At 34.1% G+C, this 16,770-nt stretch overlaps 1 protein-coding gene across 1 annotated transcript in view; it reads left to right on the top strand.

The window, feature by feature from the left end:
• Positions 1-12,582, top strand: part of NKCC (sodium potassium chloride cotransporter) — a 155,782-nt gene extending 143,200 nt beyond the window's left edge. The window contains exons 15-20 of the mRNA XM_069823783.1: positions 679-811; positions 3,009-3,103; positions 4,807-4,921; positions 6,664-6,809; positions 7,046-7,157; positions 11,805-12,582. Coding sequence (XP_069679884.1) covers positions 679-811; positions 3,009-3,103; positions 4,807-4,921; positions 6,664-6,809; positions 7,046-7,157; positions 11,805-11,940 — 737 coding nt within the window. The 3' untranslated portion in view covers positions 11,941-12,582. The remainder of the gene's footprint in view (positions 1-678; positions 812-3,008; positions 3,104-4,806; positions 4,922-6,663; positions 6,810-7,045; positions 7,158-11,804) is intronic.
• Positions 12,583-16,770: the final 4,188 nt, after the last annotated feature.

Here is a 16,770-nt window from a genome sequence, read left to right as displayed (position 1 = left end):
AAATGATTTGTTTACATATTGCACTAGTAACACCAAACTCCTGTAATGGAAGGGGGTAACAGTGCTCCCGAGTATAGCCAGGTTAATGTTAAAAATTCTGGTAAAAATAAAGTGATGTCCCTGTACATTGGCAATGTAGATTGTGAACATACAAAGCCTACAGTCTTAAAGTCATCGACGTTTCTTTTTATTTTGATGAACGTTTCCAAGATCATGCATAGACATATACAGGCCGTGATACTGTCCACCAACCTAGGAGAAAAACCAGTGCAAGAATGTGCTGAGCATTACATTATCTAGTGGAGCAAAAGATAAGGAGCGGGAGAATAATAACAGTACGAAAACATGCGCCCTCTGGTCTAAGATTTATTACTTCTATTAACTAAGCAATCAAAAGTTATTAAACGGGTAGTACGTTTATCTATTATATTCGTACTATGTCAGATAAGATGCGCGTGGCCCCTCACTAATTTCTGAAGCAAACTAACATAATTGGAATTATTGGCTGAACATTAGGAGACGAAGAGTCTAGTGACTTATGTTCAAATTGTACACAGCAACCTTAGCCTATGAGATGATAGTTGCTTGAGTAGATCACTGCTTACACTTGGGGAAATAAACGAGTCAGAGAAAGTGATTCCGAACTCTTTTGAACTAAATGCATTTACTGCGTTTCAGGAATGTCAGACTATTCTCCGACCGAGAGCCCTGGGTCGCCCAGACGGTACGTTCTAGCGGATAAAGGCACAAGCAGCCCCTTGAGTATTCTCAAGAACAAGAAGAAGGCTGCCGCCGATCAAATACTTCATCAGTAAGTACAATTCATTTTGACATGCAGTTTTCGAGGTTACAAACATTCATAGTCAACAAATTTTAGGAAATACGATTTGCATTTTACATTTTTAAACCAAGTTACTTTTGCCAGAAGACTCACGACAAAATCTGAATTAAAGTTAAGATTTGTGATCATTTCAATCAACATTTATGAGAACATATAGTATATACGTGTAAGTTAAATGGCATTTAAAAAAAACACCATCTCTTGGATACGTCATAATGAGGATGGTAGGAAGAAGGTAGAGTTATCAGAATAATTGAACATGATCGTAGGAGGGAGTGATAGCCATTATCATTATAAAATAATTTCATCACTAATCGGAAGTAGTCTTGGTAGCTCAGTTGGCAGAACACTATCTTACAACGACCGAGGACCCGCCTTGAAATGTCGGCAATGGCGAAATTGTGTTTGTAATGGATAAAGTCAAAGTTATGACAGTTATTCTAGTGTTTCTCCAGTTTTCCCATAATTCTATCAACACTTCTTATAATTCCCCTTCCATTATCATATCCGTCTTGAAAATAAGGCACCACTTCTGTTTGCATAACGCCAAAATATTGCCCCCCTTGGTAGGTTGCGGGTTCGATCCCGGGCCAGGTCGATGACATTTAAGTGTGCTTAAATGCCACAGGCTCATGTCAGTAGATTTACTGACATGTAAAAGAACTCCTGCGGGACAAAATTCCGGCACATCCGGCGACGCTGATATAACCTCTGCAGTTGCGAGCGTCGTTAAATAAAACATAACATTGTCCCCCTTGGTGAATGTTCTCCTCTGTCCAAAAATTGGCAAACTACAGTGGTGGTGGATTATAGACGACTCAAAGATCTGCATAACATGGAAGGTGACGAAGGAAATCAGCAGGTAGCTGTAAAGCATTGGTTTCTCTGAACCGACGCATGCGATGTGCGAGGCCCGCCTCGCACAAATCCGCACTACACGAGAGATAGTGAGTGGTTTCTATAAGTGCGAGATGCGAGGTCTGCGCACCTCGCTGTTTTAGAAACCACTCACTATCTCTCGTGTAGTCCGGATTTGTGCGAAGCAGGCCTCGCACCTCGCACGTCGCATGCGTCGGTTCAGAAAAACCATGGCTTAAGTTTTCGTTAGCCGCTGTCTCCAGCTTATCCTCAATGTCAGGTGACTGGATATGATTACAAATTAATAACTCTGGAATGAAACCAACCAAGTAGATCAAAGAGAGGAAATGGCGTTGGATTGAGCAGACGCTATGGAAGCCAGACGAGGCTATTGAGAAGACGGCATTGGGCTGCTAGGAAGCGCGATCGTCCCAAAAAGATCTGGTAAAGGACGATCATACAAGAAGCTGCAGAGATAGGGAAGACCTACAGTGAAATGAAGAGGTTGGCCAAGAACTGAACCAAGAGGAGAACTCTCGTCACAGCTCTATCTATAAATAAATAGATCTGCATCAGAGACATCTGTTTCTCCCAGATTCGTCTTTGCCTGATGGGGACATGAGACTCGTGTAGATCTGTGAGGCAGGCGACATGCAGAGTTATGGTATACGAATTTGATGGACTGACAGAGATGCATGGTGTGGCGGATAGTGGGGATATCTTAACACAGTCGACAAGCAGCTCATTCGATCATGGGTGCACGAAAAGTCTCCTCGGACTGAAATTCTTAGGGATGTCCCATGTTCTGCCTGATAACCATTTCGGCTAAGTTATTGTGTTCCACGGCAGTTCTATAAATCAGTAAATAAAATATTGGTGTTTCGTAAATTAGAAGTATTTTTCCCGGACGGAAAATATAATACAAATGGAGTAGAAATTAGTATTTTATTGTGAACTAAATTTGTGTAAAAACAATTCTTCCGGATTACTACAGAAGTTGTAAATGATGCACTGACGATGTAGGCTACCTTGAGAAAATAGACGAGGAGACGAATAGTCACTGTTAGAAGTTAAATGAAGAAAGAAGAAAATAAGAGAGGCCGTAGTGAAAGGTACTAAGCTATAAAAGTTTCAATAAAATCTCTGCCATCTAAATATCGTTGGGGAATTAAATTACACTCTTATGTCTATCCTCTTCTCCAACACTTAAACCTAAGTTTATAGGATAGGGAACTCTTGCAATGATTTTCACTTTGTGCCCTATAACAAATTAGTTCCAACACTAACATTACACGTTTTTCTTGAACAGAATGCCCAATGGAATCGATCTGTCTAACTTGACAATGTTCCGACAAAAGCGACCGCAGGGCAACATCGACGTCTGGTGGCTGTATGACGATGGAGGTATGTTTACCACTATAATATTATTTATTTGTTGCTAATACAAATTGAATTACTGCGTAATTAAAGCTTCGATATATTAAATTTGCTAATATCTAATATTATTATTTATACTTGTCCAATCTTTGGTTTAAAAACCTGCATGTCCGTACGAAATATATCCAAAATGAAGAAAAATATATCTCGGGAAGTATTTATCATACACATTTCCGATTTCCCCATTGCAAAGGGAATTGCCCCGTTCAAGCGCTCGTCACTTCGGCTGAACTCTGTTAAATAATAAGATTAGGCCTACAGCTAATCGAGTTAAGAGTCGATTACAGCTATTCAGCATAGTTTTAGCGCGCAATATGAACGTAAATCTCCAACACGGAAAAAAATTCCCGGCTGTGGGACAATGAACCGAGGACTACAAAATGTCTGTCTTTCATTTTGAATAATTTTCATCCAGTCATTCTATATATTGATTTGATAATATATACATAAAAAATGGCTTAGTTCACTTATGACATTGTATATACCAAAATAAGCTGTACTGAATTTTATTAATGAAATCATATAACAAAGATGTATGTTTTATTTGTTTGTTTTAATGAAACTATAATTTATGGCAAAATAAATATTCAATTTCTATTTTCAAAAATGAATTTAAGAGTAAAATGTGTAAACTGAAAAGTTACATTTGAGCCATTCAGAGCAGAAGGTGTAAGTCAAGAATGGGTAATGAGGGTTAAAGTAAACATCCTGTAAAATACAGCGCAGAGTAGCAATTAATATTCAATTTATTTAAACTATTAGTAGTCAGTGGATAGCACGAAGGACATATTAATTGCTACTTTGCGCTATATTTTACAGAATTTTTACTTTAAATCTCGTTACCCAATTTTGACTTACACCACTTTTGCTCTGAACGGCTAATTTAACAAAGCAAAAGTAAACTAATAAGGGTATTTACGCAGTGAAAACAATACACTCTCATGATGTTGTAATAATCTCCTTTAAATTTAGATTCTACATTTGAAATGCTAAAGTCTGTATTAGTGTGTACTTTGAAAAGAATTTCTGAAAATAAAATTTCAATTTCTTTCCATTAAAGGATCATTTTAAGAAAAACATGCTTTATTTAAGAAAGAATTATCAGGTAATTCTTTCTTAAATAAAGCATGCTTTTCTTAATAATCCATGCTAGTCTAATATCTTTTGGAGTTAAAACATTTTGTCAGTCTTTAGTGTCATTCAAAATAGTTTTCACTTTCATTTCTTCTTTCTTTCTTGATACATAACTATGCAGTTTTTGAAATTCCTAATTTTACAAGTGTTGTTGTAGAATATTATCAAAGTCTATGAAATTTCCTGCCATGTCTAAGTTCGGAAAGCTTTTAAAGATGGAGCTGTCTTTGAAACCTACTTGACATCATCTTCCATCTCAGTCTTTGATACATTTCAGAGTTTGTCTATCAGAACTACGTCTTTATCAGCTATAATAAAGGAAACTGTAACAAACACACACACACATATTCACTCACATATGCGTCTATAATCTTCAAAATCATTTATTCAACTCTGAAGACGAAACAGACAGAAAATTGTTAGGATTTTGGAGTTTGCATCACAGACGTGTGTAGTTACTGTGGCCTGTGCTTTTACTTCATGATCGGTGCTTGACCTATAGACAGCGAGATAGTTATGCACGTTTTTCTTGCCAGGTCTCACGATACTGCTGCCCTACATCATCAGCACGCGTCAACATTGGTCCAGCTGCAAACTGAGAGTCTTCGCTCTGGTGAATCGTCAACACGAGTCCGAGCTGGAGGAACGCAAGTCAGTATCCGCCCAAAAATTAACCACCATATAAACATCTTAACCCTTAAATAAAATACCTTACTATAATAATACCGGACAGCTGTATGCTAGCAGCATTGACGTGAGTGCGACTTGACATCTAGCGGAGCGGCGTGGAATTACGTCCACAAATACAAATATTAACATAGCGGGATTCGGATTGTTGTTTAAAACGTGATTTACTAATGTGGAATAATATATGAAACACTTAAGAAATATTGAATAGTATTTAATGTAAAATTATTATCCTATACCAAAGCTGCATATTATGAGAAATATTGCATACTTCATATTACTTTCCATAATTAATTGTTACATATTTTTTCTTTGGTTTAGTGAGACAAAATCAATTCTGACATTAAGGATGAGTTTACCATAATGCTTTATATACCCATTGCTGACAACTGAAAAGATAAAATTGATAGTAATTTGATGCTTGTAATAATTAGTAAAGGCATGTGGGCAACAATAAAACTTAATTTGATAAAACCTTAAAATTTCCAATACATTTTAACTTCTATTCATTTATTACGTCTAACTAAAAAAGCTAAAGGAATTAGGCCTACTAAAGAATGTAGTTGACTCACGTTTTATGATCCCTCGGAAATCGATAGTACGATTTGGAGCAATTTGTAATGCTGTAATTTTGTAACGAATATAAACAACACATATACACCCTGACATTTTAACACAATACCAATTAATAAAACTATTAACTAGCCCAGCAATTATATACATTGAAGTTGATTACAGCTTGCTTCCCGAGTATCGCCACACCGGCTGCCTAGGTAGCAGCACCAGCGTTGTTCGCGCTGTCCGATATTATTACAGTAAGGTATTTCCTTAAATTGGAAGATCAGTCTCTCACACTCTTTTTCTTAAACTGTATCGGACTGTAAAGATAACAACTAATGCAATATCCATACCATATTTGTTTTATATTATTTTATAATTCTGCTTCAATTTATGTTTTCCTACCGTAATTTAATAAAATTATAGCATAAATTAAAATGTTGTATCCTATAGGATACTTTGTCAATTCAAGGGTTAAACATAATTTCACGCACAATTCTTCTCAAATTAAATGCCGTGAAAATTAAAACGGAAGAAGTATGAAGTGCTATGGAATAATTACTGTGATGTACTGAAGTACATATGGAGTTTCAATGCAGTAATTCTGCGTTTCCATTTTTCTCCGTTCTACCGATTCTTCAATCCATGGAGTAAGTCATATATAACAAATATAAGAGAGACTATTCTGATACCTTTGGCATGAGAAATGAATATATATTTGGGAACTGACATCAAAATGGGAAAATCCATAGTTTCATTTCGAGGTTATTTTGAAATATAAGGCGTGCAAATTTGTGCAAAATTGTAATACTTTATAAACTCATACATGATATAAAGAAAAGTTTCTAATAAAAATACAATCGCTTTTAGACTGATTGTTGGTAAAATACTCACACAGGCCTACATACAAATATGTGAATAGCCTATGTTTAGTATATTTATACTTAAACTCACAAGTAAAACAATTTTTATATGAAATAAGGCACTAAAAAATCACTCGAACGTACGAAAATATACCACAATTATTTTACGAATTTGCAGACTTTGTCAAGATTTTTTGTGTACTTATTTGTATAATACCAGTCTTAGTTGCTATAGTCGATAATGGAACAAGACATTTAAACCGTATCTTTCATGTTTACTTTTAGCATGGCAAGTCTTTTGTCCAAGTTCCGTATTGACTACCAGAGTCTGAAGATGGTTACAGGAATAACGGAGAAACCACAAAGCAGTACTGTAAACTTATTCAACAAACTGCTCGAAGGATTCCGTGAAGAAGACGGGATCGATTCTGGTAAGACATTATTCGGAAACATAACGCAAACAAATTTAAAGGACATATAGGCCATCTTTTTGTAGTACTGTATATTTCTCTGCTATAAACACAAATACTTTGATAAGCTAAGTTGACCCTCCTATGAGTTCAAGAATATATTCGGCTTAAATAAATTCACTAGAAATGGTTAGGTCTATATGTTATCTTTAAATGAAATAATGTGAGAGTGATGCATTATTTTTGTCTCTCTTTAGAAGTGTGTGTGACTGCAACTGAACTCACAGCAATGCAACAGAAGACAGACAGACAACTGAGACTCAGAGAATTACTTCTGGAGAATTCTCAAGATTCACAACTCGTTGTCATGTAAGTGTCATTTAATTTTAGCCTGAAATGTTATATCCTTGCCATTCGAGAAATCTAGTCTCACTTTCTGTTAATACGGTGACGTCATTAATTACAGAAGACCTTGGATGTCTGAAATTATGTGCTTAAAATAGTTTCAAATCCAGTCAACCGTGACAAAAGAAAGGGGAAACAAAAGAATGTGACATTACATTGAAATCATTATTATTCTTTCACAAATGGGGGTGTTTAATAAAAGCGGGAAAAATAAACACAGAGATATTTAATTTAATATAGTCTAATTCTGGAGTATTTCATTGTGATATTGTTTACAAATGAATCTAATTCTCTGTATTATTATTATTATTATTATTATTATTATTATTATTATCATTATTATTACTATTATTATTATTACTATTATTATTATTACTATTACATTTTAGTTGGTATAATTTGTGTGTTTAATTGTATAGTTTTTGTTTTTTTAGTTTGGATAGTTTGTGTGTTTAGTTGGTACAATTTATGTGTTTAGTTGGTATAGTTTTTTGTGTGTTTAGTTTGGATAGTTTGTGTGTTTAGATTGTATAATTTGTGTGTTCAGTTTGTATAATTTTTGTGTGTTAAGACTGCATAATTTGTGTGTTGAATTTATATATAGTGTGAGTGTTTCTTTTTAAGATTGTATAATTTGTGTTTCCAGTCTGTATAATTTTTGTGTGTTTAGTTTGGATAGTTTGTGTGTGTGTTTAGACTGTATAATTTGTGTGTTCAGTTTCTAGAGTTTTTTGTGTGCTTTCAGTTTGTATAATTTATGTGTTTAATCCGTATAGTTTTTCGTGTTTAGTTTGTATAGTTTATGTGTTTAGTTTGTAAGTTTATAGTGTAAGCTCTCTTGGACTGGCTCCCCAAGTGTCTTACTGTTGTAGGACGCCGTTGCCCTTATGGGATCTCAGACTTATCATATTATTATTATTATTATTATTATTATTATTATTATTATTATTATTATTATTATTACTATTATTACTAGCCGTAGCCGTGCGCTCCGCTGCACCCGTTAGAAATAAATATAAAATAATTACATAATTAAAATAGGACATTTGATCCAGGGAACATTCGTGTTTGATAGAAGGATAAATCGTTTAATATGTTACTTAATTTAAATTGTATTTAAAATATTAAAATGCGATCATCTTGATCCAGAGACCACTCATTTGGTGCAATGACAATTCCTTTAACATGTTTCTTAATTGTTATTACCAATTATTTTTGGAAAAGCGAAAATTAACAGAAAAATTATGGCTACAGATTTATTATTATGTTTATATTATATTATGAAAAAGCGTGTTGATAACGGATGTACTCGAATTAGAAAGTTTTTAATTTGTTCTGGGAGCTCTTGAATCTCAGGAGGAACAACTTTTACAACAGCGCAACATAATCTGCTTGGCTCATTACCCAATTTTTTTGCATTGCATTTATTGCATATATGTTTTGTATATTTTAACACGATTCAATTGAGCGTAGTTAAAATTTGAATTATAAAATAATGGATTGCTAAACTAACGTACTATTACTGCATACTAAATCAATACACTCTCGTTGTTCGTTAATTCTCTGAGATAAAAATGAATATGTTCATAAACATTATTATAAGAAATACAGGAAATGAATATACAGAATAACCTATCAAGTTTTCTGTGCATAAGAAGCTATTTTAATCTTACCTGTCCTCAATTCACTCAAAAGTTACTGTAATAACATGATAGCATTATGTCCATCCAGAGAAACTACACTTTCCAATGATGAAATAATAATTATTTATACAAATCGGTTAATTTAGCTTCATACAAACACAGAAACATTGTCTGTAGGCTATGTTTCATTGCTTTCGATTGTTGTGTCCAAGGCCCCTTATAGACGAAGTCATTTGTTTTTTAGTTCAATATACCGCCTTAGATAGCAGTTATTTTAATTTTAAAACTCATTTATCTCATTAAATATCAGTCCTATCAAAATTTTTCAGAGAGTAAAACTTATCAGAAATCATTTTTAAAGAAACTTTTGTTATGTAACATATTTCACAAAAATCAATAATAAGCGAGATATTTCGATTTATTTAATTCAGACCCCCTTATAACCCCCCTTTTAAATAACGTATTTTGAATGCCATATAGCCTATAATCTAAGTTACAACGAACTTAATTTATATTCTAATTTTCATCGAAATCGGTTCAGCCATTATCGCGTGAAAAGGTAACAAACATACATACAGACAGACAGACAGACAGACATACAAACAAAAATTTCAAAAAAGCGATTTTCGGTTTCAGGGTGGTTAATTATATATGTTAGGACCAATTATGTTTGGAAAATCGAAAATTACCAGAAAAATTTCGGCTACAGATTTATTATTAGTATAGATTATTATTATCATTATTATTATTATTACACCCCAATCTCTTATGTCGCAGCTTATTGACCAAATGATTTTTTTTTCATATTTATGCGCCTCTGTTCACGTTATGGAATACTACATAAAAAAACTGATATGCACAATAAACAAAATATCTTAGCTATTTATACAATTTTACAGTTGCCAATTTGTTCGACAAATATATTCGCCATCATATTTGTTATGCTTTAACTTTTTGTCAATAATAAATCACAGATGGACGATTTTACATTATATGAGGCATTGTGGTGTATTATTTTAAGAAAGGGCAAGGGTACGCTACGTCTTTGCTATATAATTATTATGAAATAATTCGTATGCCAAACAGAAAGACGAGAAGTACATTTCTCTTATTATATCTCTGCCGGTGAATGACCGGTAAATTTCAAACGGCTTGTCTCAATCATTGGCCTCAGAGCATTAAAAGGCATTGTGAACTTCTGCACTCTCTTTTCTCCCTACCGCAAAAGTGATGTTGCAAGATGCAGAGCTGTAATGCAAGATCTATACTCTTCCTTTCCTTCCGCCTGAGTACTTCGATCATTGTTTACAGCAAAGGTGGTTCTTATTTTGAATAGATTAGTGTATAGTGATTGTGGTGGTGATTATGATTATGACAGTAATGATTATATTTGAAATATGCTCTAAAATTGAAATATATGCAGTAAAAATACACATTAGAGGTTTATTGTGTAGTATAAACCTTGTTTCGTCAGGGAACTATTCTATTGGTGTATCTTTCTAGAAAATTTCTAAAAATTACGTTATTCGAAGACCGCCAAGGAAAATTGACAGCAACCACAGACTGGGAGAAATCTTTATGAAATTCATTCTTTTTTTCACTCGTGTCTGAAAGGGTATTAAGGATCTTCTCTACAATTCTTTGTTGCGACGTTGGGCCATCCCTTTTTACTGTTGGAGTTTGAATGAACACCGCAGCAAATAAAGTGAATTCTAAATTGCTAAGAACATACCTAAGCTCCCAATAACAAAATTCATTTCTGAAAAAAAAAAATAAAAAAAAATCCAATGGCGATATATTGTGAAGTTATTAGATGATTTAAGCTTACCTATTTGTCACATATTGCAAAAAGACGATTTTCCCCATCAGTAGAAAACCATGTCTTCAGAAATCTTTTGTGCTACTTTTTCTTTCGGCATGTTGGCTTTTAAACTTGTAAGCAGATCGATCATGCACTGGTTCTTCGCTTGGTTGTGCAGTAAAATTTGTTGAAATGAGAATTTACACCCTACGTGGTTCTATTGTCGCATATGTTTAAATACATTCATTTTTGGTTCTACGAGATCAGAGTAAAAGTCTGAATGACATCCAGGCGACGCATATCTTCGTCCTGTCTCCTGAAACATTACACAGAGATAATATCATGTTGAAGTGGAAAACGACCCAACTTATGCACTAGGGAGAAATATCCAATGTCGCAGCAATTTCATGTCCTCAAGAGCAATTAAATAATTGAGCCGTTCAGAGCAGAAGTGATGTAAGTCAAAAATGGGTAATGAGGGTTAAAGTAAACATTCTGTAAAATACAGCACAAAGTAGCAATTAATATTCAATCTATTTAAGCTATTAGTAGTCGATGGATAACACGAAGGACATATTAATTGTTACTTTCCGCTGTATTTTACAGAATGTTTACTTTAACCCTCATTACCCAATTTTGACTTACACCACTTCTGCTCTGAACAACTCAATTACTGGTTTTATTTCTCATAATTGTTATATGTCTTGGAGATTATTCTTAATTTTATCAGAGAAATTTTGAAATTAGTTAATAAATCGGGAAAACCAAATAAAGACATTAATATATGCATATAAATATGCAAAATAAAAATATATATGTATTTAAAAGGGAATATCCTCGAAATATGCATTTATGCAAAGTAAAATTGCTTTAGTTCGAACGTAAAAACCATGATCGGCAAAGAGTCAACTTTACTTTTTTAAATTTACCAAATCAATAAAAACATGCAACTGCATGAAGTCCCGCGATCTAATGACGGCATTAATAGTGCTGAAAACATTTTTGATGATGATGATGATGATGATGATGATGATGATGATGATGACGACGACGATGACGATGACGATGATGATAGCGATAGTGGTAATGATGGTGGTAGTTTGATATCAAGTAGACCAACTGGCGAATTTTAATGTTGAATTTTAATGTTGATTTCTTCTGTTTCAGGTCTCTACCGATGCCCCGAAAAGGAACGGTGTCTGCACCGCTGTACATGGCTTGGCTGGAAGTTCTCACCAAGGACATGCCTCCATTCATTCTGGTTCGAGGAAATCAGACGTCCGTTCTCACTTTCTACTCTTAAGAGCGATTGGTTTAATCGACGGATTGATTCACCTAGCGATAAACATTCGACATCATCACAGTGGTACAGAGTGCTCTTCCTTCGACTGTGTCATTTTATCGAATACGTAAAATTATTAAGGATCTGAAAACCACTTCAGAACTTCGTCCTACAATTTATTGTGCCTCCACATTACAATTGACTAACTAGGCGAAGAAAACGACCTCTGAGATTACGAATATTTTTCTTTATACATACAGGATGAGTCAGGGAAAAAGGTACATGGTTTGAGGGGTGAAAATATTGGTGATTCTGAACAAAAAAGTTTATACGAACATATGTTCTGTTCTTAATGGTTTCGGAGAAAATTAACGGAAAAAATTAGCAACGGAAAAATTGCAGGTAGTTATAAATTAAAATATTGTTACCTTATGTTCTGTTTAATTGTGTACTTTTCTTTACAGAACATGTTCAAAAAGTTCACCGTCAACTTCAATTCACTTTGCAGCTCTTGTAGACAGCTGCTGTGTTGCTGATCTGAGCTGATTCATTCATTTACTTGAGCACAGGCATGCAAAATGCGAGCGAGAAGTTCCTCCCCTGTAGACCAATCCCACAAGCAGTAATCCAATGGAGTAAGGTCGGGTGACCTTGGTGGCCAAGGATTGACTCCACCGCGACCGATCCAACACCCAGGATACTTTCATAGATCCTACTACAACCTCATGTCGTTTTGGTTGCGTCCGCATGTGAGTACTGATGAAGGACTTAAGACTGATGCCCGCGATGATCAAACAGCTGATTGTCAGATACTGTTAAGAACAGGGCATACTTTTTTGTTCAGAATCACCAATATTATCACTGCTTACCCCATGTATCTTTCCTCCTGACTCACCTTGTATAAGTTACTATGTATAATAATGTAACAGTGTCTTTCAGAACGTAGTAGTCAAACAATCTTATAGTACAGTGTCCTGTATTATCATGATTTTATCAGAAGCTTATCACTAGTGCTCATTAGAAAAAGATTCTAAATTCCGTTACAAAATAACCAAAATAATATTAAAATTGTGGAAAAATATATAATTTAAATCGCCATAAAATAGTCACTATTACATATAATCAGAAATCATCATTTATACATTTGTATATATTTCATTAAGTAGATCTAAATATTTTTATTGTGTATGTTGGTTTAAGATACCATAAAATTATTATAACATTACAATTAAAATAGAAAGCAAGTGTCGGTTTCTTGCATGTGTGAAGTCATGTGCGTAACTGAATGTGTGCAGTATTATGAAATCATGAAACTCAATATTTATAAAGTCATTACATTATTGATACACTTTATATTGATAATAATATGTATTATTTTGAAATTAGATATAAGCTATGTAAGTTACGTAGAACATTTTTATAGCAAAACACGAAACTTATGAAGTCGTTTTCTGTACTAGTCACCAAATCGTATGACGATCATCGCAACATACTTCGTAATATATGTAGACTTACCAATTAAAATGAACGCAAAATAAAGTTATCATGATTACAGCAGTTTTTAATTTACTGAAGAGCTTCTCTTAAATATTCTTCCTTTATCCTTCCGCTTCCCAGAGAACAATTAATGCTTCCTACTAATACTTGTTCTCAAATTACCTTTGGTTCGTATGAGGAGACGAAGGCGAAAAAGAGGGAAGATTGGAGGTTGTAAATTTTAATCGTACGTTATGATCAGAGCTAGGAAGTTAGTACCGAAACTGTTAAGTTGTGTGAGCTTGGACTATAGCTCTACAGAATGAAAAGTAGTAGCGCAGCTATCATTGTCAATGAACCAGAATAACAAACATGTACACTCAAGTAGTAACCAAACTTGTGCTTCAATCTTCCATGGGCTTAGATCAAGAAAAGAATAAACGAATAATGTAAAAAAAAAAAACAATAATTTGTAATTATAAATTTCGTAACTCCCAATCTAAGAAAAAAGTTATCCATACATATAAAAATAACATACAAAGTATACAATTATGATTCTAGCCTCATTATAAAAAACATTTTCTTTTTATCAAAAGAAACACTCCTTTTATGTTCAGAAAAAAAAAAAAAAGAAAAACATTTGTATTCTTAAAATATTCGTTCTACGTCACAAGACGTTACTGGAGAAAATCTGAAATATATGATACAGTATTTCTTACTATTATCAGGTGAACAACTACTTTGTGAATATAATAGTGTACCTCGTATATGGCATATAATATTAAACTCATGATTGTTTTAAATAATGTTTTTTTCTTTTCTATTGTAATGACAACTAGGAAGTTCGTATTGTAATTCTGATGTTGAATGAACTTGGACTGTAACGCAATCGAATGCATAGTAGCACAGCAGCACGAGAAGTCAACAGAGCAGCAAAATAAAGAAGTATTCACTGCCGGCAAATAAACTTTCTTTCAACCAACATTTAACGAAAAATAATCCGGGAAAAAACATGTTACACACTCCTGTTTCCATAATTATTTAATGGCATAAGTTTACTTTTTTGGAATCATGCGTAATATTAACATTACATAAATAATACAATAATATCAGAATAGCTCACTTTGTTAAAAACCTAAACTATTAATATAAATTAGCAATATTCTTCAAACTATTCACGACTATACACAGCTTCACAGAATGATAGAATGATACTATGCGTTGTTTATGTGAACTGCTTATCGTCTGTAGCGAAAGGGAGCAGGGCGAGGAGCGGGCGACATCTATCAGTTACTCCTCGCTGTACTCAACTGAAATCTATTGTTTTGGTACGAACTTCCTACTTATGATTATGATTATTTAACTTTGATGAATGACAGTCGTAGTTCAGATGAAGACCTATCAACTAGTGTCCTATATTGGTCGAACATGAGAGGCAAACAAGACAATATAAATTTCGTCTTATTTCGTATGAGCAACTAATCCTAAGATCTGTGCTAAAAGCCTTAAGCGGTTAAAACATGAAGGTGTGGAAGTGGAAGATAACGAATATGTGTATAACAAAGTGGAACAAACACAACAGGTCTCCTTCTGCAGAGCGAACATCGTCAAATATAGAACTTCGCCATACTCGACAAAATTGAACCGAACAGCGCCTGTAATGCACTACGCTATTCTCATCAAGAGTGTACAAATCGATTTCGTTTATGCATTTTACTGTATATTACTACAAAACTTTTTAGTAGGATATAGTTTCTCCAAGTGTTATTGGGTTTCCTATTGTTCATATTCCATTATTTCCTAGTTAAACTATTTTCTAGTTCTGAATGGTATCTACAACTTGCTAAGTTATAATAATAATAATAATAATAATAATAATAATAATAATAATAATAATAATAATAATAATAATAATAATAATTTATTGCTAGACCAAAGGTACTTATTTTTTATATAAAAGTCACTCTAGCACCCCCAGAAAGAGTACATACTCGTTCTCAGGGGCATTCCACAAAATTTTAAGACATTTTATTAAATAACAGAATAAGAGAGAGTGAGTCTGGAGCTTGGTTACACACATTACCTTCTCCTCACATCGGCACTCTAATAGATAGTACATCCTTTAAAATCGCATGGCTTTACGCCTTGGTTGTAAACTCTGCCAGCCACACCAATGTATTTGCGGAGATATTGCTGATATTTACGGCCATCATGCACTCATTAAAAGATCTCTGACTTCTTGTGGTATCCCGTCTCTTTTGGAACCACCAGGTATTAGTCGCGCGGATGTAAATGACCCGATGGTCTCACCTTAATTCCATGGTCTAGAGGAAAATCTTTAATTTGGAACTCCAGTTGCGTTCACACTCTAGCTCCATCTCACTTGCCGAATACCTCCAGACGCGCAGCATCTGCTGCTGAATTAGCCGTGAAAAATAAAGTCAAATGCTCATCTATTAAACAATTATATCTTTGTCCTCTTTGCTGTGGAGACCTTCGGTCCTTGGAGTCAAGACGCTAAAGTTTTGGTATCTCAAATAGGCCCAATTTTGATCTCCATTACTGGTGATCGTCGTTGCACTACTTATTTCCGTCAACGTTTAAGTATTTCAATTCAACGCGGAAATGCAATGAGCGTTTTGGGTACTCTTCCCGAGTCCAGCCCTTTGGATGCACTCTTTCTCTTGTAAAATTTATTTAGTATTCCGAAAAAAAAGAAGTAAAATAAAAAGAAAAACACATATAATAATTGGAACTTTAGATTTTTTCTCTAAACAATAATTCGGTCCAAAGCTTTATTGCAAGATAATAGTTGAATTGGCAAAACTTCATTTCTCACACTAGTTTATTAAACCTTGTCGGACTGTAAAGAAAACAACTATCGCAATGTCCATATTTTATAGCTATGTTGTACAATATTACAGTATTGTGAAATTTTAATTTTCCTACCAATTTTTTTCTATTGTTCTATTAAATTATAGCATATAGCCTATTAACCTGTTGCATCCTATAGGATACTTTGTTAATTTAAGGGTTAAAACTTATTGTTCTACGGCCTCATCTAGAGAGAGTGTATCTTCATCTGTCGTGGATCCAATAGTATGTAAGCTTCAACCAAAAAAGACGAACTTGTTTATTCCACGTGCAAAATCCGCATTGGCTCAGTTTAAATCATTGGGATCGTGTCTGATTGGGATGTTTCTTCTTGCATTTCGTCCAATAAAATTATGACGCCAACCAATACAAATGCATGCGTGTCCTATGACTTTGACACGTGCATCGAGTCGTGTGCAGACTGCTCACAAAGCGAGCCGCTCGTTGATCGAACTCTACAGAATACGAGATTTCCTATTTTCCTAAGAATGTAGTACATTG

The sequence above is a fragment of the Periplaneta americana genome, chromosome 4 (genome assembly GCF_040183065.1).
Source record: "Periplaneta americana isolate PAMFEO1 chromosome 4, P.americana_PAMFEO1_priV1, whole genome shotgun sequence".
In the NCBI taxonomy this organism is placed as follows: Eukaryota; Metazoa; Arthropoda; class Insecta; order Blattodea; family Blattidae; genus Periplaneta; species Periplaneta americana.
The sequence above is the reverse complement of the archived record's forward strand: the minus strand, read 5'-3'. Positions and strand labels throughout refer to the sequence as shown.